The sequence below is a fragment of the Phocoena phocoena genome, chromosome 9 (genome assembly GCF_963924675.1).
Source record: "Phocoena phocoena chromosome 9, mPhoPho1.1, whole genome shotgun sequence".
NCBI classification, from domain to species: Eukaryota; Metazoa; Chordata; class Mammalia; order Artiodactyla; family Phocoenidae; genus Phocoena; species Phocoena phocoena.
The window spans coordinates 68826700-68852885 of NC_089227.1; the positions used below are offsets into that span (position 1 = coordinate 68826700).

Below are 26186 nucleotides of genomic sequence, written 5' to 3' on the forward strand. Positions count from 1 at the left end.
TAAACAAAAAACAGCCTTCACTCTAAAGTCTGCAATTAGCACTGTCTATGGAGCTATAAAGCAAGAGAAATTAAGGTGGTGGTAATCCTGGTCTTTTTTTTTTTTTTTTTTTTTTAAAGCAGCTGGGTTTGACGGTTTATTTTGAAGAGTTGTGTACTTGGGTTCCAATACTGGGATAATTCTATAGTCCTTAAACTACATGCATTTAAGAGATCATTGGGTCACAATTGTTTTCATATTATTGGAAATCACAAACAGAAAGATCAACATTTTTTTCTAGTGCAAAGTTATTATACATAACATTGATGTTTATTGAATATCCTATCAAAATTCACATGACTACTTAAATACAAGGGCTTTCAAATAAAACAGTATTATACATTACCGTTTTGTGTGAGTTTTGTGGAACAGAGAAAAGATGTTATCCAAAAAGACTCCTTCGTGGCCTTCATGGCTTGATTATTATTCCCAAGGAGAATGCCCTTGGAAAAAGGAAGTTTGAGGTAGCGGGTAGTATCCTGAAGATTTGTGTTTTCTTCACACTGCAAAAAATATTTTTTAAAATGGGATAGGGGAGAGAAGAGACCTCATGAGAATTATTAAGCATGATATCCATCTCTAGTGTTTATGAACTGGGAAATATTCCAAATATTATTACAAATAGAATTTGGCTTTTAAGTAAAATGCAACAAAAATGTCTAAGAGGAATTACGCACGGATTTTGGACTCAGACCCGTTTGGGTTTGAATCCTATCTCTGTTACTTCCCACACAAGTAACTGTATCAAGTTGTTTAACCTCTTGTGATTTCCATTTTCTCTCTCTATAACCTCATTGTGCCGTCATGAGAATTAGATTACATAAGGCCTTTATCATAGAGCCTGAAACATTGGAAGTGCTCAAGAAATCATACTGCAGTGACCATCGCATTTAAAAGAAGTGCTTACATTCTTCCCACATCTCCTCTGAGGCGGATATTAAACAACTCCTCACTTTGAAAACTGGCAATTAAAGGACTCTGTATTTCAGGATAATCTAATAGCTCCACTATGTTGAGAAGTCTCTACAGAAAATGCCAGCCAACAAATGTAAAAGGAATTACAGGTTTTAAGAAATACAGTTTCATATTCCTAGTGTAATTCTTATTTTAGTCAATGATTGTCGCTAAGTGCTAAAACCAGCAGGAAAACTGTTGATGAGGAAATGAACATTCATATGATGCCACACAGGTTACCTCCTACTGGCCAGACGACAGACAGATGTCTGTCACGACAGATGCCTGTCACGACAGATGCCCGTGGGGGGACTGGGTTGTCAGCCCTCAAATGCAGGGCAATGCAAAGAAACACATCATCATCTGCAATGTGTTCTTACAAAGCTGTGGAACCTGAATCTGTTAAACCTACAGGTTCAACTTCTACTTCACAGGAAATACGAGGGACAGAGCAACATGCTGAATGTTAGGGGGAAGCAACCAGACAAAGCCAGAGGCAGCACTTTCTGTAGGATGCTTGGCTTTGTACCTTCAAGTCAAGTTTTGTGAAAAAAAGGATTGTTCTAGACTTAAGAGATAGATAGCCAGATACAATGTAATGGTCCTGGATTTGGACAAACTTGCCGAGAAGGATTTTTTTTTTTTGAAATGTATACATTGACTAAGTTCTAGATGAGATTAAAGAAAAATTAATGATTGGAAAAGTCATTAACTGAGAAAAGGAAATTAGAAATATATATATAATGAAGCAATCTAGATATCCTTCAGTACATGAACAGATAAACTGTAGTACAACCAGAAAATGGAATACCATTCAGTGCTAAAAAGAAGTGAGCTACGAAGCCATGAAAAGACATGGAGGAACCTTGATGCATATCACTAAGTGAAAGAAGCCAATCTGAAAAGGCTACATACTGTATGATTCCAACTACGTGACATTCTAGAAAGGGCAAAACTATGGACACAGTAAAAAAGATCAGTGGTTGCCAGGGGTTTTGGGAGTAGGAGAAAGGATGAACAGGCAGAGCACAGATTTTTCTAAGGCAGTATGATATTATCATGATGGATACATGTCACTATACATTTGTCCAAACCCACAGAATATACAAAACCAAGAGTGAACCCTACGGTAAACTATGGACTTTGGGTGATGATGATGTGTCAATGTAGGTTCACCCTTGGTAAAAAATGTACCATTCTGGCGAGTGCTGTTGCTAATGGGGGAGGCTCCGTATGTGTGGAGGCAATGGGTGGAAGGGAAATCTCTGTACTTTACTCTCAACTTTACTGTACACTAAAACTGCTCTTTTAAAAAGTCTATTAAAAATATGTATCATTTGGGTAAACGAAGTCCATACAGAAAAACATTCAGAAAGATATACACTAAGGGATGAACAGTTAACATTGTTTGGGTAATAACAGTCTGGTGTTTTTATTTTATTTATCTATATACTGCTTTCATAATGAAGGTGATTTTATATTAAAATTCTGAGAAAAAATATTATAACAGATACAGAGATGGTATAGCTTAGCTTATTTTGAGTATAAACTTAGGAACCTTATTTCTTTAAATATTTTCAAGGCTAGTGTCTTGGGAACAGGTAGGAAATTAAGCACAGAATCCCTCTGGTTTTCTAGACTACTCTGTGTGAGTTACAAAAAATTTTTAATAATAAATCTTTAAGAAAGACCTCTCTAACAAGTTGAGAGAAACAGAATCAGAATATTACAAGATGTTCTTCCCAGCACACCTGTCCAGTAACGGGAGGACCAATGAACACAATAAACAGCCTCCATAACTCTCTTCTCATGTTATGACTCCAAATGCTTTCTTTTATTACTGCAAGATATTTCATTTAGACAGAAGAATGCATATATAGTTTAAAGAATAATTATAAAGTGAACACTTCAGATGCTTTCCTGAGAAAAAGTGCTTAGGTAAAGTAATGTTCTGGAACTTGGGGTCACTGTCCCCTCTCCTCAATCCTGTTCTTGGTATCAGGGCTTGGAGCACAGCAAGCTATAACTTGAGTCACAGCAACCCATACTGGACCTATTTCCTACCTGGGTCTGGTCTATGGGGTCAGAAACATGCTCTGGTCTGCCATCCCCAGCCTGACTTATGCTCCATTTGTCGAACCATACATCCTATTGGGACTGAAGTCTCATGCAAACCCAGTCTAGACACTGTCTAGCTATTTCCAGACCTCCTCCCCAGAAGCTGGAGTATGCCCTGGCCTGGTATGTTCCATCTGTTCACAGAAATCCTGCCCCTATAGATAGATCTCTTAACCCCCTTCCCCCCCAGCTAACTAGCTGCCTGCTCTTGAGCACTTCTGGAAACCTCTTAGAATTCCTGCTTGCTGAGCTCATGTAGTTCAAATGGCAGTCAGGGACCAGTCACTGCTGTGTCGTGTCCATAGCGGGCACCGTGAATAGAAGCCTTGGCTGCCTTCACCGGGGCCAGTCACTGTGGCCAGGTCAGCGTCACCTTTTCTAGTTCACTGCACTTCTCTCCCAGCCTGGGGGACCAAGACCTCAGCATCAGAGTCTCTCTGATTCCGAGATGTGACACCTTGAGAGCTTCTTACAGCTAAACTCTATCACCCTTACTCAATGCAAAACACAGTAACTAATACAAATATTACTCTGGACACAAAAGTTATCTGAAGACCTTGCACCAACAATACTGGTGTGCATATGTGTGTGCTGTGTGTGTTGCTGTTGGTGTGGGGAGCAAGTGGGGGGTGGGCGGGTAGGAATTCTACCCTTAAATTCAGTAAAGAAAAGTACATAATTACCGTTTGGTCTCTGTGAACCCTTTACTATATTTACCAGGAGTTCAGAGCTGTTTTTTTTGTCCAGTAGGAGTCAAGGCCATACGCTAGGTATGGGGTTAGAGTTTTAATCTATTTCCAAAGAACTTAAGTGACCTGCAGAGGAAATCTCATGGCCTATCTTTTCTTGTCCTCTGAGGTTTTCAGCATGCACCCATAACACATCACACAACACTGGAGCTTTTAAAGGCAATCCAAGCAACCACCATTTAGGCTAAGTACTCTGTGTGTATTTCCTTATTCTGATAATAATCCTATGAGGCAGGACATTGTAACCTGGGGAGCTTATGTGATTTGCTCAATATCACAGTATTAGTAACTATCAGAGGCAGGACCTGAACCAAAGTTTGTGCTTACAACTACTATACGACACAGTAGTTATGACTACAATGACTCTTCCATTGACTCTTCCAATGACTCTTGTTTTAACCAGGTTTTGAGTTTTGCTATAACAAATTTAAAATGTATCAATTTATAGATAACTTGGTGGGTATGTCTAAGAAAGACCCCCCAAAAGTTCATTTTTCAAAAAAAAGGTATGTTTGTGGAAGACACCCTGGGAGAGAGCTTAGAGCGGTCTGTGGATCTGAAATAGTTTCATACATGAAGTGGCTATGAGTCCTACAGTGAAATGGCTAGTTGACGTTCTGAAACCACTCAGGGAGCAAAAGGGACCACGTGATCTGGATGCAGTGGGGAAGAGGGGCAGGTAGGAGCAGAGAAGGCATGACATGGGAGACTGGAAACACAACAGGTGAGATAGAGATCATTCGTTCAGTCACTTGATGAGAGAGAATTTATGGAAGAGAAATGAGGTTGAAGAGCAGTGAAGAGTAGAAATGGGTTCCAGAAGATGGGCCTGTAAGGCAGGGGCAGTGGTCAGCAAGGGTTTAAGCCAAAAAGGTTGTCCAGACTCTTAAGAGGAAATAACACAGCTCGCCAACAGAAGCCAGGGAGTGAGCAAGAGTCAGCAGTGAATTCCTCGATTCTTCCGCCAGGTGGGAGAAGGGTCTGCACTGTGAGAACCACAGCATGGACGGGAGAAAACACACAGGAATGAGCAATCTCCTTCCAGGTGAAGGGCTAAGAGTTAATGAAATCAAGGAAATGGAGCTGGTAAAGGACAGCATGGCACTGCCTGTGTTTTAATTGGAAAAACAGTACAAAGGAGTTATGGCTGGGCGTCTGAAGGCCTGCGAATCTGAGCAATGTAGGCTCGACACCAAGAAACTGCAGTTTTGCAAAAATTACACTGCATGTAGTTGATAGATGGTTTTGTCACTGCAGTGGAATCCAGTCACACCCCTAAACTACACGGAGGGTTAAATGTGGATCACTTGCATTCCGGGGAACACTTGGAACACAACTGATTCGGTGTTGGCATAGGGACGATTTTTTTCATCAAATCCAGTGCAGGCATGGACCTAGGCAATATGGATATGAGAATAAGAAGGACTGTCCTCCCTGTCCTCTTGCGACAGACACAGACACAGCTAAAGTCTTCCTGGCGTTACAGTAGATGTATGATGACAGAGAGATGAGGGAATGATTCACTGAGCCATTCTTTCTAGGAGAGACAAGGCGACATGACCACAGCCTCTTGAGGCTGCTACTGGATTGTGGGAACAAAACAATATCATTGTTGTAGGAAAGGACAATTCTGTGTGTTTGCTTTGATAGGCTGGGATCTGTGCAAGTCATTTTAAAATGGCATGAAGTTAATTTATTACAAATTAGAGAAGAGGGAGAATAAAGCCAGCCCTTTGCTTTACTCGACATGAATCAGATCTGACAGGAGGGATGTGTTCCCTCAGATTCTTACAGAAGAGTTAAAATGCAGGCTATGTGGCAGCAGGAGTGGCCTCTGTCTTCTGTGAGCTTATATAGCATGGTCACAGTCTAGTTCTTTGTCCAGAATTAAAATCAGTTGGTACAGCATTAAATGTTGCATCACACCCCAGGCTACTTTTTGACCACTGTCCTAGGCACAAGAAAGAGATGCAATGGTCAGTCATAGACACTCTTCCAGAAATGTGGTATCTGCAATAATGCAAGCTATGTGATTGAGAGAAATAAATTAAAAATTTCTTCAGAGATACACTGGTACAGAGATTCATAGTATATTAATCAAATTAAGGGGCCTGTAATTTGCAGGAAGTAGAGAATTAAATTAAAAACTATAGTAATTTAGACAATCCAGTTGAAACGATATATTGCCAGTTAATTGAACCAATTGTGGCAGCAAAATACCTTCTTCTGGGGATACTTTCAACATGATTCGTCATCTTTAATGTCATTACTAAACATTTATTAAAGTCCTACTATTTGACAGTCCTTTAATTCGGTATAAGGAATGTAACAAGGAAATAAACACAGTCCCTGTCTGTGAGGGCATTACATGCCTGACCTCTGCATTCATCTGTTAATACTGATTACAAAGCTGTGATAAAGATCCCTGGATTCCAGCTCTGCCAGGGAAGGGAGAGGAAACCTTATGGGAAAGAGGCTATCTGACCTCAGTCGCAAAGAGTAAGGCTCGCCAGGCAGGTAAGGGAGAGAAAGGCAGGTTATGTGGAAGAAACGATACATAGAAAGACACTGGAGGAAAAACGTACATGTATAAGACTGTGGAGATACGGCAACTCAATGCAATGTGGGATCCTGGATTAGATCCTAGACAAGAAAAATGACATTACTGGAAAAACTTGTGAAATCTAAATAAGTTTTGTGTTAACAGTATTATACCAAGGTTAATTTAGTTTCAATAAATGTGCTATGGTTATGTAAGATATTAACATAAGGAGAAGTTGGGTGAAGGGTATACGGGAATTTTCTGTACTATTTTTGCAACTCTTCTGTGAGTCTAAAATAACTTAAAAAACAACTGTTTTAAAAAGTACAGGTGTAGTCAGACAGCTATATGTAGTTTAGTGTGGCTAAAGGCCGTGATTCTTTTCAGTAGCAAAAAAGCCTTGGGACTACCGTAAACATCTTAAATAAAAACTCAAGGTGATTCTGACACCTGGTTTAAATTCCCTAGATTAAAGTACTACCAAGGAGGGCTTCCCTGGTGGTGCAGTGGTAGAGAGTCCGCCTGCCAATGCAGGGGACACGGGTTTGTGCCCCGGTCCGGGTAGATCCCACATGCCGTGGAGCCATGGCCACTGAGCCTGCGCATCTGGAGCCTGTGTTCCGCAACGGGAGAGGCCACAACAGTGAGAGGCCCGTGTACCGCAAAAAAAAAAAAAAAAAAAAAAGTACTACCAAGGAGGGGAGGTGGCACTGACTGGTCATGAAACCAAGCATTTAGATATGGGGATGAGTGTGAGAAGTCAAGAAAAACTGCAGGGTTCTGTTCACCGCAGGAGACGATGGAGATGGCATAAAGAACTTAGTTTTGGACAAGCTGAGTTTGAGGCATCTCTGCTGAACCGAACTGAAGATGTTCAGTAGGCTGGTAAAAGTTCTGGGCTACAAGCCCATAGCTGGCTGTCAGCAGCAGAGATGCGGCAGGTTAATCCACAGAAGTGCATGAGATGGTGTCCAAGGATTAAATCCACGATAGCACCAACATTTAAGATGCAGATAAGATATAAACTAATATAGATATAGGATGGATACACAACAAGGTCCTACTGTATAGCACAGGGAACTATATTCAATATCCTGTGATAAACCATAATAGAAAAGAACATGAAAAAGAATAACTGCGTGTATAGCTGGGTCACTATGCTGTACAGCAGAAATTAATACAACATTGTGAATCAATTATACTTCAGTAAAATTTTAAAAAAAGATGCAGATAAGAGAGAAGAGTACTCAAAGGAGAAGAAGGATGAAACTAAGGTGAACACTGTCAGACAGACCATGGAATACGGGATTTTCAAGAAGGGTAACAAATAGTGTTTCATGCTACAGGGAAGTCAAATAAGGAAAGATTTAGAAAGGGTCCAGTAGTGTTGGCCCCGCGTTAATGTTAGTGACCTCAAGGGAGAAACTTCATTTGAGCTGCGGGGACACAAATAGCCTGAGGAACAAATGGAAGAGAGTGGCGGGAAGTAGAGACAGTGAGTGAAGACTGGCCTTTCCTGCAGGTGGCTGAGATGGGAAGGGAAGAGGCAGTGTGGTAGCTATTACAATTTTGTTTGTCTTTAAAGAAAGAGGCTTGAGCATGTTAAAAAATCTGAGAATACTGCCAGAAGAGAAGAAACATAGCTGCAGGAGCAAAAGCAGACATTGAGAGGAGCAAGGTCCCAGGGGACTCGGGAGGGAGGAAGATCCTGAGGGAAGCAGGAGGAAGAATCAGCCTTGGAGGGAAGGAGTCTTGCCCCATCCCCTGAGACAGGAAGCAGGAAGGAAGGGAAGGATGCAGATCAGTTTGCAGATGGCAGAGGAGAGAACACAGGAAGTTAAGGAAGTTCCTGTCTGATGGCTTCTGTTTTCTCTGTTAAGGACACGGGAAGTGGTGAGGTAGGCAGAATGGCACAGTCTTGTTGGTAGCTCTTGTGGGGACTGAGACGGGGAGCTGATTAGTTGGCCTGCAGTGTGGATGGTCCTGCTTCTATACCCATCAGGCTGATGCTAACCTACAGGAACTGTATAATTCCCTCCACTAATTAATGTCTAACCACCTAAGGAGGAGTAGAGGAGGGGGCAATGTTGACAGACTGATCTAGGGCTGGTTTTTACTTCCCATGCAGGTACAGCAGAACTAAAGATTAAGGGATAGCCTGAATAATAAAAAGAAGAAAGTGAAGTCAGGTGGGGGGGTTTATTGGAGCAGAATAAGACTGAAAAATAGGTAGAGTATTAATAGAAAATTGGAAGGTTGAAAGGCTGCGGTCAGGATATCAAGAATTTACGATTTTTGATTAGAAGTGGCTCTGATGATCTCATTCATCCATGCATGCATCCATCTGTGCACCCATGCATGCATGCATCCAGTATTTATTTAGCACACATGGGAGGTCCTGCTGGCTGGGGATGAAGGATGGCCAAGAGAGACCACAGTGAAGCAGAACACAAATGAAGGTCGCTGGAGTTGAAGTGACCAAGAAATAAGAGGAGAGGGCACCGGACAGGTCAACCAAAAGGAGGAGACAACTTTGAACTAGGGGCTAGGCTGACTGTAGGAAAGGAAACAGCCACCCACCACCCCATCCTCCCCTCTTCTTTTTTGGCCAGAAATATCTATTATACAGGTAGAAGGCAGTAACGAGGATAGGTAGAAAGTTGCAGCTCTGTATGGAATGAGCCTTATGGAGGGCAGGGAAGCTCTTTACAAGAGGGTGGAAAACCAGTATCTTTAAAGGCACCGGGGCATTTAGAGACGTCCAGACACTAGACACAAGGCTTCAGAAGATGAGCCCTCTCTACTCCAGAGGCCACACAGGAAGCTCTCTCGGCAGGAGAGCCAAGGGTTCAGTTGAGACAGAATGAAAGGGCTTCCTGCACGTCACATTAATAGCCTTCAGTGTTAAGACCAAATCCACTTATGAAATTATCTTAGACTTTTTTTTTTTTTGGCTTTGCTGGGTGGCATGTGGGATCTCAGTTCCCTGGCCAGGGATCAAACCTATGCTCCCTGCAGTGGAAGTGCAGAGTCCTAACCACTGGACCACCAGGGAATTCCCCCATCTTAGCCTTTTTTAGCCTTTTTTTTTTTTTTTCCTGTTCAGCTTCTGTGTTCAGTTTGGCATGCTTTCATGCTAAACTTACCAGGTTATCTACTTTTTAATTTAATGTTGCAGGTGTTTACTATTTAATTTCTCTCACAGTGTATAATAAAACAAGGGTTATATGACTGATTCTCCTATGCCCAAGCCCACGGTGGACAGATGTGTTTCAGGCTTGTCTGAGATCTACTGATCATGGTTACAGGGGCGTCTCTTTCAGAATAGTTGCAGCAGCATGCAGAGCTCTCTGGAGAGCAAGATGGGTGACAAACCTATCAGTCTATCTGAGTTTTTCAGATTCCTCTCATGTTTTTCATTATACTTATAAATATAAACATACTCTAGGAAAGGGTAAGTGGAGAGCAACTCAATCTGAGAAATCTACCGCAAAGACGGTAACAAGTGCAGAGGGGCTGTGCTGGACTTCCATGGACTAGGTGAGGAACTGCGATGTAGTATAAGAAACTGAAAAGTTGCAGGGAAAAAATAAGAGCCACAAAGTGTTTATGAACAAACTTTTAGGGAGCAAAAGTAAAATAAACAAACTCATAAAAAGACTTGCAATCTAGGCCATACATTAACTTAATCCCTTTCCAACCAGGAAACATGATCATCCTCCATTCAGCTGACTTCTCATCTGGCCCTTCTCTTGCTCAGAAGCAATAGATCCCACTCTAAGGGATCAGATTCTCTACCGAGCAAAACCCCAGGCTGGCTGAGTTGGGTCACTTGAGCCATAGTGGTGTTAAACAACAGTAATGAATTTGCAAAACTCCAATTTCTTTAAAGGTAGATTGTATCATTATTATTACTTGTTTATGCATATCCTAGACCTGACGGTATTTTATTTTATTTTTAATTAATTAATGAATTTATCTATTTTTGGCCGCACTGGGTCTTCGTTGCTGCGCAAGGGCTTTCTCTCCTTGCGCCAATTGGGGGCTACTCTTGGTTGTGGTGCACGGGTTTCTCATTGCAGTGGCTTCTCTTGCTGCGGAGCACAGGCTCTAGAGCGCAGGCTCAGTAGTTGTGGTGCATGGGCTTAGTTGCTCCATGGCATCTGGGATCTTCCTGGACCAGGGCTCGAACCCGTGTCCCCTGCATTGGTAGGCAGATGCTTAACCACTGTGCCACCAGGGAAGCCCCTGACGGTATTTTAGAACGTACTTCTAAGAACTAAAAATCCTTCACTGGAAAAGTCAGAATGGAGACTTGAGTGCACAGCTATTAACTTTCTATCCTCCTTCTTTGGATTCTCACACTAATCTCCTTAAGAGACTTGACTTCCAGAAAATGAATTATCTTAAGCTCATTATTTCAATGAGCTTAACTTGCTTTTCTTGACTTGCTTTCCAGCAGGTAGCTGGCGGGGGGTGGGGGGGGTGGGGGGGGTGGGGGGGGGTGGGGGGGGTGGGGGGGGTGGGTAGCCAAAAATATCCCTACAAAGTTAAGAAAGACAACAATCCTACCGGAATGCAGCAAAATAACAGAACTTAGTAAGATTAGATACTGTTACCAGCAAGTTAGCAATTCCAAAGACAGGTTTTGGGTTTAGCCATCAAACACTTGGAGATATTACTGATGTTATGAGAGCTGAAAAGGGACTCTGGAAGCACAAAATCTTTAATGCTGACTAATCAAGTTCTTTCACTTACCTTCCTAAAGCTGTAGCATTCAGATTTTTGTAGATTTCAGAGTTTATCTCCATCGAACACCCCTCCAAACTTATTATCAATCATGTAAAGGTGAAAACGACCTTGAAAGGGAGCTTTGCCCTTAGAATTCTTTAGCTCCTGCCATAAAGGATGAGTCCAGGTCCTTGCCACACTACTGACTGTTAACGCTGTGAGAACCGTTTCCTTAAAACACACTCAGAAGAGGAGTCCAGCCATTGTCACAGAGGGAGACTATCTCTTTCACAAATTTTAGGCCCAAATTAAGCTATTAAACAGTCTTCAACACAGCAGCTTTTTTTCTTGGCTCACCACAGGATTGAGTCTTTCAAACTAATACCTTACACAAGGAGCAAGTAGATTTTAAATCTAAATAGCCTACTATGAGCCACAGTTATTCTCTGTGTCATATCTACAAGGAGTTAACGACACTTTATTTAAAAGCATTTTTTTCCATCTTTCATCAACCTTAGATTTCATAGACAGTATCTGTCAATGAATGACATGGAATATGGTTTATAAAGATCTGAGGCAATTAATGTTTCTTCAAAACCTTACCATTAACAATACTGTCAAGATTTTATGACAGAAGAATGGCCTTTAGTTAGATCAATCTCCATAATTAAATGGTATAAAACAAAGCTAAGTACAACTTTCTGTCTCTTCTCATTTTTACTTTATCAAAATGAAGATTTTAATGTTTTTAAATGACATGTGCCCACTAATAAAACCTTTAAGAAATGTAAAAATACTTTTGTGTCCAGGAGTCCCACTGGGTCCTGCTTGGTTTCAGTAAGGGCTCGGAGCCAGGCATTTTACATGCACTTATTCTCCCAGCAAAACTGAGTGCTAACCCTGACTCTGTTCTGAAGACAGGGAACAGGTTCAGAGAGGTCACTGGGGCTGAAGCCAGGCAGGATTTGGGGGGCACTCAGGATCCTTCTGATGGAGTTCTGCATTTGAAGCCTGGATGCAGGAATTTTCAGAAGAGGATGGTGCTGTGCATGACGGCTCTTTGGCTTGACAGACAGACCCCTGAGTCACAAAGGACACTTTGATGTCACCCATGGATTTCCCTGTATGCTGCACTGACACATGGCACGGTGTCCTACTTTTCAGAGAGGAGATCTCAGAGGATTCTTCTCTTGCTGCCATTGCTGAGATTTTAGAGGCCACGGCTTTCAAGTACACTGAAACTGGGGGCGCCTTCAAGATGGCGAAGGAGTAAGACATGGAGATCACCTTCCTCCCTACAAATACATCAAAACTACATCTACACATGGAATAACTCCTACAGAACACCTCTTGAATGCCGGCAGAAGACCTCAGACCTCCCAAAAGATGCCCTCAGGTGACCTACACTCAGAGGCGGGGCCAAATCCAAAGCTGAAAGCTGGGAGCTGTGCGAACAAAGAAGAGAAAGGGAAATCTCTCCCAGCAGCCTCAGGAGCAGCGGATTAAATCTCCACAGTCAACTTGATGTACTCTGCAATTCTGGAGTACCTGAATAGACAACGAATCATCTCAAAATTGAGGCGGTGGCCTTTGGGAGCAACTGTAGACTTGGAGTTTGCTTTCTGCATCTAATTTGTTTCTGGTTTTATGTTTATCTTAGTTTAGTATTTAGAGCTTATTATCACTGGTAGATTTCTTTACTGATTTGGCTGCTCTCGTCCTTTTTTAATTTTATATATATATATAATTGTTTTTTTCCTTTTTATCTTTTTGTGAGTGTGTATGTGTATGCTTCTTTCTGTGATTTGTCTCTATAGTACTGCTTTTGCCATTTGTCCTAGGGTTCTGACTGTCTGTTTTTTGTTTTTGTTTTAGTATAGTTTTTAGCACTTGTTATCATTGGAGGATTTGTTTTTTGGTTTCGCTGCTTTTTTCGTTCTTTCTCCTTTTTTTATTACCTTTTTATTTTTAATAACTTTTTTCTATTTTAATAACTTTATTTACTTATTTATTTATTTCCCTCCCTCCCTCCCTCCCTTTTCTTCTGAGCTCTGTGGCTGATAGGGTCTCGATGCTCTGGCTGGGTGTCAGGCCTCAGCCTCTGAGATGGAAGAGCCAAGTTGAGGACATTGGACCACCAGAGACCTCCCGGCCCCACATTATATCAATTGGCGAGAGCTCTCCCAGAGATCTCTGTCTCAACACTAAGACCCAGTTCCAGTCAACGACCACCAAGCTACAGGGCTGGACACCCTATGCCAAACAACTAGCAAGGCAGGAACACAAAACCACCCATTAGTAGAGAGGCTGCCTAAAATCATAATGAGTTCAGAGACACCCCAAAACACACCACCGGGTGTGGTCCTGCCCACCAAAAAGACAAGACCGAGCCTTATACATCTGAACACAGGCACCACTCCCCTCCACCAAGAAGCCTACACAACCCACTGAACCAACCTTAACCACTGGGAGCAGACACCAAAAAAAACGGGAACTACGAACCTGCAGCCTGTGAAACGAAGACCCCAAACACAGTATGTTAAACAAAATGAGAAGACAGAGAAATACACAGCAGATGAAGAAGCAAGGTAAAAACCCACCAGACCAAACAAATGAAGAGGAAATAGGCAGTCTACCTGACAAAGAATTCAGAGTAATGATAGTAAAGATGATACAAAGTCTTGGACAGAGAATGGAGAAAATACAAGAAGCGTTTAACAAGGACCTAGAAGAACTAAAGGGCAAACAAACAATGATGAACAACACAATAAATGAAATTAAAATTCTCTAGAAGGAATCAACAGCAGAATAATGGAGGCAGAAGAACAGATAAGTGACCTGGAAGACAAAATAGTGGAAATAACTACTGCAGAGCAGAATAAACAAAAGAGAATGAAAAGACTTGGGGACAATCTCAGAGACCTCTGACACAACATTAAATGCACCAACATTTGAATTATAGGGGTACCAGAAGAAGTAGAGGGATAAAAAGGGACTGAGAAAATACTTGAAGAGATTATAGTTGAAAACTTCCCTAATATGGGTAAGGAAATATTCAATCAAGTCCAGGAAGAGCAGAGAGTCCCATATAGGATAAATCCAAGGAGAAACACCCCAAGACACATATTAATCAAACTATCAAAAATTAAATACAAAGAAAAAATATTAAAAGGAGCAAGTGAAAAGCAACAGTTAACATACAAGGGAATCCCCAGAAGGTTAACAGCTGATCTTTCAGAGAAAGTCTGCAAGCCTGAAGGGAGTAGCAGGACATATTTAAAGTGATGAAAGGAAAAAACCTACAACCAAGATTACTCTACCCACTAAGGATCTCATTCAGACTTGATGGAGAAATTAAAACCTTTAGAGATAAGCAAAAGCTAAGAGAATTCAGCACAACCAAACAAGCTTTACAACAAAAGCTAAAGGAATTTCTCTAGTCAGGAAAAACAAGAGAAGGGAAACACTTACAATAACAAACCCCAAACAATTAAGAAAATGGTAATAGGAACATACATATCAATAACTACCCTAAATGTACATGGATTAAATGCTCCAACCAAAAGACAAAGACTGGCTGAATGGATACAAAAACAAGATCCGTACATATACTATCTGCAAGTGACCCACTTCAGACCTAGGACACATACAGACTGAATGTAAGGGGATGGAAAATGATATTCCATGCAAATGCAAATCAAAAGAAAGCTGGAGTAGCAGGTCTCATATGAGAAAAAAAATTTTTTAAATAAAGACTATTACAAGAGACAAAGAAGAACACTACATAATGACCAAGGGATCAATCAAAGAAGAAGATATAAAAATTGTAAATATTTATGCACCCAATACAGGAGCATCTCAATACACAAGGCAAATGCTAACAATGATAAAAGGGGAAATAAACAGTAACACAATAATAGTAGGGAACTTTAACACCCCACTTTCACCAATGGACAGATCAACCAAAATGAAAATAAATAAGGAAACACAGCTTTAAATGATACATTAAAAAACATGGACTTAATTGATAGTTATAGGACATTCCATCCAAAACAACAGAATGCACTTTTTTCTCAAGTACTCATGGAACATTCTTGATTTGTGACCCAAGCTATGATCTAGCTTGGGTCACAAATCAAGCCTTGGTAAATCTAAGAAAATTGAAGTCATATCAAGTATCTTTTCTGACCACAATGCTATGAGATTAGATATCAATTACAGGAAAAGTGCTGTAAAAAATACAAACACATGGCGGAAATAATACAATACTAAATAACCAAGAGATCATTGAAGAAATCAAAGAGGAAATCAAAAAAAACCTAGAAACAAATGACAATGAAAACACGATGACCCAAAACCTATGGGATGCAGTAAAAGCAGTTCAAAGAGGGCCGTTTATAGCAATACAGTCCTACCTCAAGAAACAAGAAACATTTCAAATAAACAACCTAACCTTACAACTAAAGCAATAGGAGAAAGAAGAACAAAAAACGTCCTAAGTTAGCAGAAGGAAAGAAATCACAAAGATCACAACAGAAATAAATGAAAAAGAAATGAAGGAAACAATAGCAAAGATCAGTAAAACCAAAAGCTGGTTCTTTGAGAAGATAAACAAAATTGATAAACCATTAGCCAGACTCATCGAGAAAAAAGGGAGAAGACTCAAACCAATAGAATTAGAAAGGAAAAAGGAGAAGTAACAACTGACACCACAGAAATACAAAGGATCAACAGAGATTACTACAAGCAACTATATGCCAATAAAACGGACAACCTGGAAGAAATGGACAAATTCTTAGAAAGGCAAAAGCTTCTGAGACTGAACCAGGAAGAAATAGAAAATATAAACAGACCAATCACAAGCACTGAAATTGAAACTGTGATTAAAAATCTTCCAACAAACAAAAGCCCAGGACCAGATGGCTTCACAGGTGAATTCTATCAAACATTTAGAGACGAGCTAACACCTATCCTTCTCAAACTCTTCCAAAATATAGAAGAGGGAGGAAAACTTCCAAACTCATTCTACGAGGCCATCATCACCCTGATACCAAAACCAGACAAGAATGTCACAAAGAAAAAAACTACAGGCCAATATCGCTGATGAACATAGATGCAAAAATCCTCAACAAAATACTAGCAAACAGAATCCAACAGCACATTAAAAGGATCATACACTATGATCAAGTGGGGTTTATTCCAGGAATGTAAGGATTTTTCAATATATGCAAATCAATCAATGTGATACACCATATTAACAAACTGAAGGATAAAAACCTAATGATCATCTCAATAGATGCAGAAAATGCTTTTGACAAAATTCAATACCCATTTATGATAAAAACCCTCCAGAAAGTAGTCATAGAGGGAACTTACCTCAACATAATAAAGGTCATATATGACAAACCCACAGCCAATATCATTCTCAATGGTGAAAAGTTGAAAGCATTTCCACTAAGATCAGGAACAAGACAAGGTTGCCCACTCTCACCACTATTATTCAACATAGTTTTGGAAGTTTTAACCACAGCAGTCAGAGAAGAAAAAGAAATAAAAGGAATCCAAATCTGAAAAGAAGTAAAACTGTCACTGTTTGCAGATGACATGATACTATACATAGAGAATCCTAAAGATGCTACCAGAAAACTACTAAAGCTAATCAATGAATTTGGTAAAGCAGCAGAATACAAAATAAATGCACAGCAATCTCTTGCACTCCCATACATTAATGATGAAAAATCTGAAAGAGAAATTAAGGAAATACTCCCATTTGCCATTGTAACAAAAAGAATAAAATACCTAGGAATAAACCTTCCTAAAGAGATAAAAGACCTCTATGCAGAAAACTATAAGGCACTGATGAAAGAAATTAAAGATGATATAAACAGATGGAGACATATACCATGTTCTTGGATTGGAAGAATCAACACTGTGAAAATGACTATACTACCCAAAGCAATCTACAGATTCAATGCAATCCCTATCAAACTACCACTGGCATTTTTCACAGAACTAGAACAAAAAAATTGCACAATTTGTATGGAAACACAAAAGACCCCGAATAGCCAAAGCGATCTTGAGAAAGAAAAACGGAGCTGGAGGAATCAGGATCCCTGACTTCAGACTATACTATAAAGCTACAGTAAACAAGACAGTATGGTACCAGCACAGAAACAGAAATATAGATCAGTGGAACAGGATAGAAAGCCCAGAGATAAACTCATGCACATATAGTCACCTTATCTTTGATAAAGGAGGCAAGAATATACAATGGAGAAAAGAGAGCCTCTTCAATAAGTGGTGCTGGGAAAACTGGACAGCTACATGTAAAAGTATGAGATTAGATCACTCCCTAACACCATACACATAAATAAACTCAAAATGGATTAAAGACCTAAATGTAAGGCCAGACACTATCAAACTCTTAGAGGAAAACATAGGCAGAACACCGTATGACATCAATCACAGCAAGATCCTTTTTGACCCACCTCCTAGAGAAATGGAAATAAAAACAAAAATAAATAAATGGGACCTAATGAAACTGCAAAGCTTTTGCAGAGCAAAGGAAACCATAAACAAGATGAAAAGACAACCCTCAGAATGGAAGAAAATATTTGCAAATGAAGCAACTGACAAAAGATTAATCTCCAAAATATACTAGCAGCTCATGCAGCTCAATATCAAAAAAACAAACAACCCAGTCCAAAAACGGGCAGAGAACCTAAATAGACATTTCTCCAAAGAAGATATACAGAATGCCAACAAACACATGAATGTATGCTCAACATTACTAATTATTAGAGAAATGCAAATCAAAATTACAATGAGGTATCACCTCACACTAGTCAGAATGGCCATCATCAAAAAATCTATAAACAATAAATGCTGGAGAGAGTGTGGAGAAAAGGGAACCCTCTTGCTCTGTTGGTGGGAATGTAAACTGATACATCCACTATGGAGAACAGTATGGAGGTTCCTTAAAAAACTAAAAACAGAGCTACCATATGACCCAGCAATCCCACTACTGGGCATATACTCTGAGAAAACCATAATTCAAAAAGAGTCATGTACCACAACCTTCATTGCAGCTCTATTTACAATAGCCAGGACATGGAAGCAACCTAAGTGTCCATCGACAGATGAATGGATAAAGAAGATGTGGCACATGTATAGAATGGGATATTACTCAGCCATAAAAAGGAATGAAATTGAGTTATTTGCAAAGAGGTGGATGGACCTAAAGACTGTCATACAGAGTGGAGTAAGTCAGAAAGAGAAAAACAAATACTGTATGCTAACACATATATATGGAATCTAAAAAAAAAGAAAAATGGTTCTGAAGAACCTAGGGGCAGGACAGGAATAAAGACACAGACATAGAATTGGACTTGAGGACACGTGGAGGGGGAAGGGTAAGCTGGGATGAGGTGAGAGAGTGGTATGGACATATATACACTACCAAACGTAAAATAGATAGCTAGTGGGAAGCAGCCGCATAGCACAGGGAGATCAGCTCGGTGCTTTGTGTCCACCTAGAGGGGTGGGATAGGGAGGCTGGGAGGGAGATGCAAGAGGAGGAGGTATGGGGATGTATGTATACGTACAGCTGATTCACTTTGTTATACAGCAGAAACTAACACACCATTGTAAAGCAATTATACTCCAATAAAGATGTAAAAAAAAAAAAAACAGAGAAAACTTTCATGTGAACCACTGAAAAGGAAGAAAAAACAGAAAGAAATGTAAAAATAAAGTCGTTGTTAATATTTTAGGACATCTTTCCAAGCATTGCTATGCACATATATACATGTGGACATGCAGTTAAATAATTTTATAAAAATGGTCTTACACTAAATGTATGCATATATAAAATGCTGTTTATCAATATATTATAAACATTTTTCTATGCACATAAAATTTTTCACTAGACATTATTTCAATAACTATGTAGTATTTCATTCATTATATGGATATAACTAACTCATGTATCTAACCAGACCTATGTTATTGGTAATTTAGATTACTTTCAAGTTTTTCCATATTTTAAGGAATCTGTATTGATCATCATTGAATCATGTTTGCTTACCTTATCTGATTATCTTCTCCCAATAAATACCAAGATGTGGAATGGCTGAGCCAAAGGATATACACATTTAAAATATTGTATTGCCAAACTGTCCTCCAGAAAGACAATACTATTCACATTTCCCTCTATGAATGCAAGAGAGTGTTTGTTTCCCTTTAATCTTCTTTGCCAATTCTCAGTTTTAAAAGTCTTTACCAACCTAATAGGCCAAAAGATTTCTCATTCTTTATTTAACTTACATTTCTTTGACTATTCATATATTTATTTTATATTCTTGCATTTATTATTTTTGAATAGCTTGTTTGTAGCATTTAGTGAACTTTTTCTTTTTTTTTAAGTTATTTGTGATAACTTTTGGTAAACTGGGAATAGTCCCCCTTTGTAAGCTGTGTTGCAACCATGTTTCAGTTTATCATGTGTCTTTTAGCCTTGATTATGATGATTTTATCAATAAATAGGTTTTAAACTTTATTTAGCAAAAGTCACACATTTTTTTGTACTGATTTGTAACATTTGAGAGGCATCACTAGAAAGGCCCTCTTTACCTAAACTTTCTAAAAATGTTCACTCATAGTATGTAGGCTCTTACAGTTTTATTTTTTACATATAATCTGGAAATTGCTTTGGTATAAGAAGCAAGGTAGTGATCCAGCTCTTTATTTTTCCCTCTAACACCCACTGTGGTCATCTCAACACCACTTATTAAATGGGCTTTTTTTTTACCCAGTAATTTGAAATCCACTCGTCTCCCTAACTTTCTTTGTTTTTTTCGTTCAATTTTTCTTTAATTAATAAACTCCAGGCTGCAATCGTCAGGAGGCTGTGCTCCTTCCTGCCATGGCAGAGGAAGGATAAGCATTATGCTCATAATATGGTTTTATAATCATAACCTGCAAGTGGCCTTAAGCTGAAACTGAACTTCTTGGCTCAGTGCTATGAAAAAGAAAACCATGGCATCAACTAGACGAAAAACATAAGATGTTATGCTTGGCAGGTATTCCATACCTCTTTAAGCAACAATAACCCTAATCATAAGACAACTCAGCTACTTAGGGTTTTTCTGTGGAGCTAATGCTTCCTGATGGATCTACACAATGTAGGTCTGCCTCAAATTAGATGATCTCCAGATACCATCCTCAGCCTCCTTTGTGATGGAGAAAGATCATTGGGAACACCTGCCGTTTAAATTGTTGATGCTCAAATAAATTTTCATAATGCTTTATGGATTGTAATTCTAGGTATTCAGTGAAAATTTGTGGAAGGGCTTGAGATGATTCAAAGCTCTACTTCTGAGAAAAATGGTTCTGCCAAAGGCACCAGGACAGGCCCCTGGTAATGGAGTAAAATTGTCTGGGAATCAATACCAGTTGGACACCTAAATGCTCACATGGAGAAGGAAGCTCTGCTACTTGTCCTCCTGGCATTTTAAGTATATGGGTATCTCTAATTAGCAAGTAAGAATCTTGGTGTTATTCATACTAGTTTAGAGGAAGTCAACCTGAACTTGACTGGAAACTTAGCACCTGCCCAAAAAACACCCTCTGACCCACAGGTGAGAGAGCCCACATGGTGAAATGCCATAAAGAAGTGATTTATTCTTCTAAATATTATTAGGAAGGTAATGATAACCTTAGCTCTTGCCTTTTCTGTGTGAAGATTTAATGGTATGCAGAGGCAAGATCACAAACATTCATATCAGGTACAATTAATGTCTTTTGGAAAACTGTAGCTGAAGACATTGGCTGTCATGTTACCCATATCACATAAAGGGGCCTCAGACCTAAAGGTGATATAAATAGATTCTCAGGTGTCTAGTGCATTTAGCTCCTCTGTTTGCTTTAGTGGTTACTCTGTTTTAAAATATTTTTTCTTTGTATTTTAACACTGTGAGCTCCTTTAAGTCACTTTTGAAGTCTAGAGCATGTACGTGTCAGAAATGGAGGGACTTTAACTGTTTTGTTTGCCACTATATTCCCAGTCACTAGAAGAGGGCCTGCCCTGCAGTTTGTAGTCAATGTGTTGAACAGTTAGAAAATAAACGATTCAAGAAATATACACATACATATACATACACAAACAAAAATTGCCAGGTGTGTTGTGCAGGGACACTGATTTTACTAGCGATAATCCAAAGGTAAAGAAAGTTTTTGTTTGTAATCTCCTTCATTCATTCAGTATATCTTCACCACGCATCTGCCGCATGCCAGAACCCCTCTGACACAGCTGTTGCTCCTGAAGGGCTCATATATCTACCAGAGTTAAGTCAAGGGATCACCAGACAATCATGGGACAATGTAATGAGGACAATGGTAAGAGGTGTGTGCAGATATCCAGGGAAATCGTGGGAGCGCACTTAGCCAGCTGGAAATCCAGGGAGTAGGGGGCTGGGGCACGGGGATCGTTCTCCTGAATAAAGGTTCTGGCCAAGGTGTGCCTCTGTGGATGAGGAGGTGTCAGCTGCGGGGAGACAGGGGGAGGCAGGTGTGCCAGGAGTGCCAGGTGGAGCAGGGAGAACCAGCAGGCAGGAGGTGAGGAACCAGAAAGAGCTGGATGTGGCTATGGCATCAGGCAGACGACCGGAAGTGGTGAGAGGTGAAGCAATAGGGAAGAGGCAGCCTGACACATGCTAAGAGCCTGCAATTTTCCCTCTTGGTAATGGGGAGCTTTTCAGTGGGTTTATATCAGAAAGGGGCCTGGTGAGATCTGCACCTTAGATGGGTTGCCCTGGCTGGCTGGAAAATGGACTAGAGGGAGATAAGGTGCAGGTCGGCAGGGCTAGTTAGCCCAGGTGAGAGTTCACAAGAGCTTGGAATAGCCTGTGCTTACAGAAATGGAGAAACGCAAAGGAGAAATATTTTGGAGAAGATCATGTACTTCCATTCTCTCTTTCATAGTTGCTAGTGTTTTTATTCTATACTTCATTATTACTGGTATTCTCCGATAACTTCTAAGGATCTCTTGTTTTGTGAGTTTTCTTTTTGTTGCCTCCTATAGTATCCTTTATTCCAAATGTTTTTAATGACAATTCTTGATGCAAAAAATAGAAACTAACAACCACTAAAGTTGTCATGACAAAGAACAGCCATTTCTCTGCTTGCTTAGTGAGAGCAGCAGACAAGAAAAATGAAAGCTGACCTTGCTAAATTTGCTTCTGGGGGTGTACAGATCTTCAGATAAGAAAGCAGGTATTGGGAATATTTAAAAATTTATTTGTAAGGTTTATCTAATCCTATTACAGCAAGGGAAAGGACTTTAACGTCACCCTATAGACTTACCCAAATACCTACACTTCAATTAAGATGAAAAAATAAATCATCTTTAAAATAGGTGTTAGAATATGACAGAATATAGAGACAATATTCTCAAAAGACACTCTCCCTGTCAGCAATCTTCCAGAAGAGTATCTTTGCAGTCATTCTTTTCTCTTTTCCACAGTGAGGATAAGACAGTGAGCTAATAATTCAGCCCTGTTTTTCACAGCTGCCCCCAGCATCTGACTGACGTTACCTTATGTACAATGAGCTCGTGAGTGCCATCTGGAAGAGTCCTACCATCTTCCTGCATCAGGGGGACAAAGGAGAAGCCAAACAACTTCTTCTCTCCTTTCTCCTTTGCTGTAGGGGAAAAAAAATTAGTCAATTTTTTTGAATTAATTGAAGTATAGTTGATTTACAATGTTGTGTTAGTTTCAGGTGTACGGCAAAGTGATTGTCATATATATATATATTTTCAGATTCTTTTCCCTTATAGGTTATTACAAGATACTGAGTATAATTCCCTGTGAAAATCAGTCAATTATTTAAGTGTATGCTTATACAACCGTGTTCAGATACATAGACTGTGACGATGCGTCATCATCAAGAAATATACCACCCGACACACACACACACGCCAGCTCCTTTTACACAATGAAGAGCAGCTTTTATGATGGGACCTCTATGTACAGTAGCCACCCTCTAACCCCATATGCCTGCCTTATAATCTGCAAGTTACACTCCTTGACTAATTTGCTTCATGGGATTCACTATCTGAAATTATGGTGTTTTTTTTTTTTTTTTTAAATTTGTGGATTTCCTGTTTCTTCTCCTCACAACCTACTCTCCACTCCTGAACATAAGCACCATGGAGAGCAGGATTCTTGTCTAATTAAGTTAATCTACGCTTGGTCTCTCAAAGAATGCCAAGAACATAGTAGGTTCTCAGTAAATGTACAGTAAACAAATGAACGAGTGAATGAATGAATGTGAAATGCAGTATTTTGCTTACTCCCCCTGGAAAGGGAGGTTCTCAGCTCTGCTTTGGTCCATGACAGAACTCTCCCTACAGCCACATGAGCAAACACAGAGCCCTACAGAAGCCACCTCCTTGGAATAAGACGTGCTGAAAGACATAAACACCATTCTATAGTTTGATAAGAGCTTACTGCAGTAGTATTCTGGAAGTCAGAAATGAGGCAATGAGGTTTTCAGATGCCTAATTGTGAATTACAACAGCTAGAAATGTCAAGGGTCATTGGCAATTGTTTATAGAGAAGGAAATTGAGATCTTACAATGTCAGGTAACCTGTTCTAGATCTCTTCAGTACCACTGCAGTTCTTTCCACACACCTTCCTTTTCTCCAAAAATGGAGAAAGCATGGAAAGAACCTGGTTTGTTCAACTGGACCCTCTCCTTGTATTTAGACGTGGAGGGAAGAGTTGCAGGGCTGGCAGCCATTATGGGCTGGACGGTTATTCTCTCCCACACAAGTGTGTAAGTAGAGGTTATACTTGATAGAGAAGTCCAGCTTTGGGATGCAGTAAGACCCTCACTAGAGGTGTCAGATATGGTGGTCCTGAGGATTAGACAAGAGGCTCTAGCAACAAACACACTGCTTCTGGCATTTAACCACAGGGACATGGAACCCTGCACAGAGAGTAGTAATTCTGGCTGGCTAGCTTAGGCCCCTAGCACGAGGACATCCCTGAAAATGTGATTATAGCAACGGTTCTTCTTTTTAAATCATTGATTTCAACCCCAGAGGTAAATTGGGGAAATAGCAGTACTCTTTAAAGTTAAACAAAAGTCACAGCAAAGATCTCTGGGAAGAGATTTCTATGTCAATGAGCATGCTGGGTATGGAACTTATGATTTAGGGAAGACTTATTTACAAATAATTTTCTAAGTTGATTTGACTGTCATTTTGGTGTGGTTTTTGGTATTCAATTCAGAAAGATAAAAAGAATCCAAGATGCATAAAATTAGCAAAGATAAGGAACAAAGCAACAGTTTCCCCAAATTTGCCTTCTGCTATAAAATAAAAATAAATACCAAACAAAGTTTGAAGTGCATGGCCTTTTGTCCTGAGCTATTAGATCAGGATTAATAAACTGAATGGACTGTTATGTATAACATGCATAACACGGTCCCCTTTTACTAATAAAAACCCTGAGTTCATGGATTCTATCTCCTAACTTTTCAATTCATTCTTTCTTGTACCTCAACTCCAACAATTCTGCCCCCTGGGACCCCCAGCTTATTGACCCATCCCTCCATCCCCTCCACTCCAACTTCCCATTTCTGTGGTCCATCATTTCTAATCACTTCCTTGAAAATACCCTCAACCCCTCCCCCCTCCACACTTCCACTAATAACACTGCACCCTTGTAAAATCCAATTTGTGGGTCATTCCATGCCTACACTAATCTAAGTTTATTTAATGTGCACTAACCACAAAAGCGCCCCGGGACAGGCAAACTTCCTACATTTACCTAATAAACCCACTCTTCTACTTTTCCAGAAAATAATTTCATCCAGTCTCCTCTCCTCTCAACCCTCCAATACCTTGACACTTCCCTCACTTTCAGCTCATGTAGAGAGAATGCCCACATGCCCTAGCATCCACCTATTACCCACCTGCATCTGTCTTCCTGTACTAGGTCTAAACTGCTCTTACCCAAGGCGAATTCTTAACCTTACGCACCGGGTCCCCTGCTCCTTCCCCAACTCAAGGACACTGCTCCTACAGCTGTCCCCACTCTACTACATCAGTTTCTCCTCTCTACTGAATGATTTCTCTCTAACAAACATGCTTTAAATGCTCCATCTTAAAAAAGAACACCACCAAAAAACCAACTTCTGGTGACCCACTTATTTTTATAGCTACTAACCCATTTCTCTGCTCACCTGTAGTCTTCATAGCAAAGTTTCTCAAAAGATTTGTCTATACTCACTGCCTGCCCTTCCTTTTCTCCAGCTTATTCTTTGACTCACTCCAGCCAGGCTTTCAACACCACAAATCCACTAGAACAACTTGTCAGGTTCAGTGACCTCCATGATGCCAAATCAGGTGATAATTTCTCTGTCCTTATCTTATTTATCACTGGCACCTGACACATCTGATCAATTCCCTCTTGAAAAACTTTCTTCATTTAGTCTCCTGGATTCTATTCTTCCTCGATTCTCCTTCAACCTCACTAGCTATTCCTTCTTAATCCACATAATGGCTACTTTATATTCTCCCCAAATCTAAAGGTGTCAGTGCCCCAGGGATCCATCCTTGGACTTCCCTTGCTATCTAAACTTACTTAGACATCTCACCAGTCTCATGGCTTTGAAAATCTTCGACATCTGTGATGTGCTAGAGCTGGCCTGTACTGGCTCACAAGAGCTGTCAGTGTATATCTTTCCCCAACTCCAAGATCAGCGACGTCATGTTGGCAGCTTGAAATTGACCATGGTGGGAGTATTTACCCCATGGAATCAGCAAATGCTATAATTTAGGGCTTCCCCATCCCTCTCCATCACCCTGAATGCTGGTTAAATATTTACAGCACACCACTGAACTATATGTTCTCATTGTCAAGTGTAAGTCTTCAGCTTGGATCTCATTCAACTGCCTACTTGATACGTTGAATGTCTAATAGACATCTCAGCCTTAACATATTTAAAATGGAATGTTTGATTTTTGCTCTCCAAACAGATTCTT

General features: G+C 40.1%; 1 protein-coding gene across 1 annotated transcript in view; it reads right to left on the bottom strand.

Annotated features, from left to right (window-relative positions):
• The window catches only part of DOCK4 (dedicator of cytokinesis 4), a 274676-nt gene that overhangs the window by 140406 nt on the left and 108084 nt on the right, over positions 1–26186 (bottom strand). The window contains 2 exon segments of the mRNA XM_065883569.1: positions 386–542; positions 22727–22833. Of these exon segments, the coding sequence (XP_065739641.1) occupies positions 386–542; positions 22727–22833 (264 nt within the window).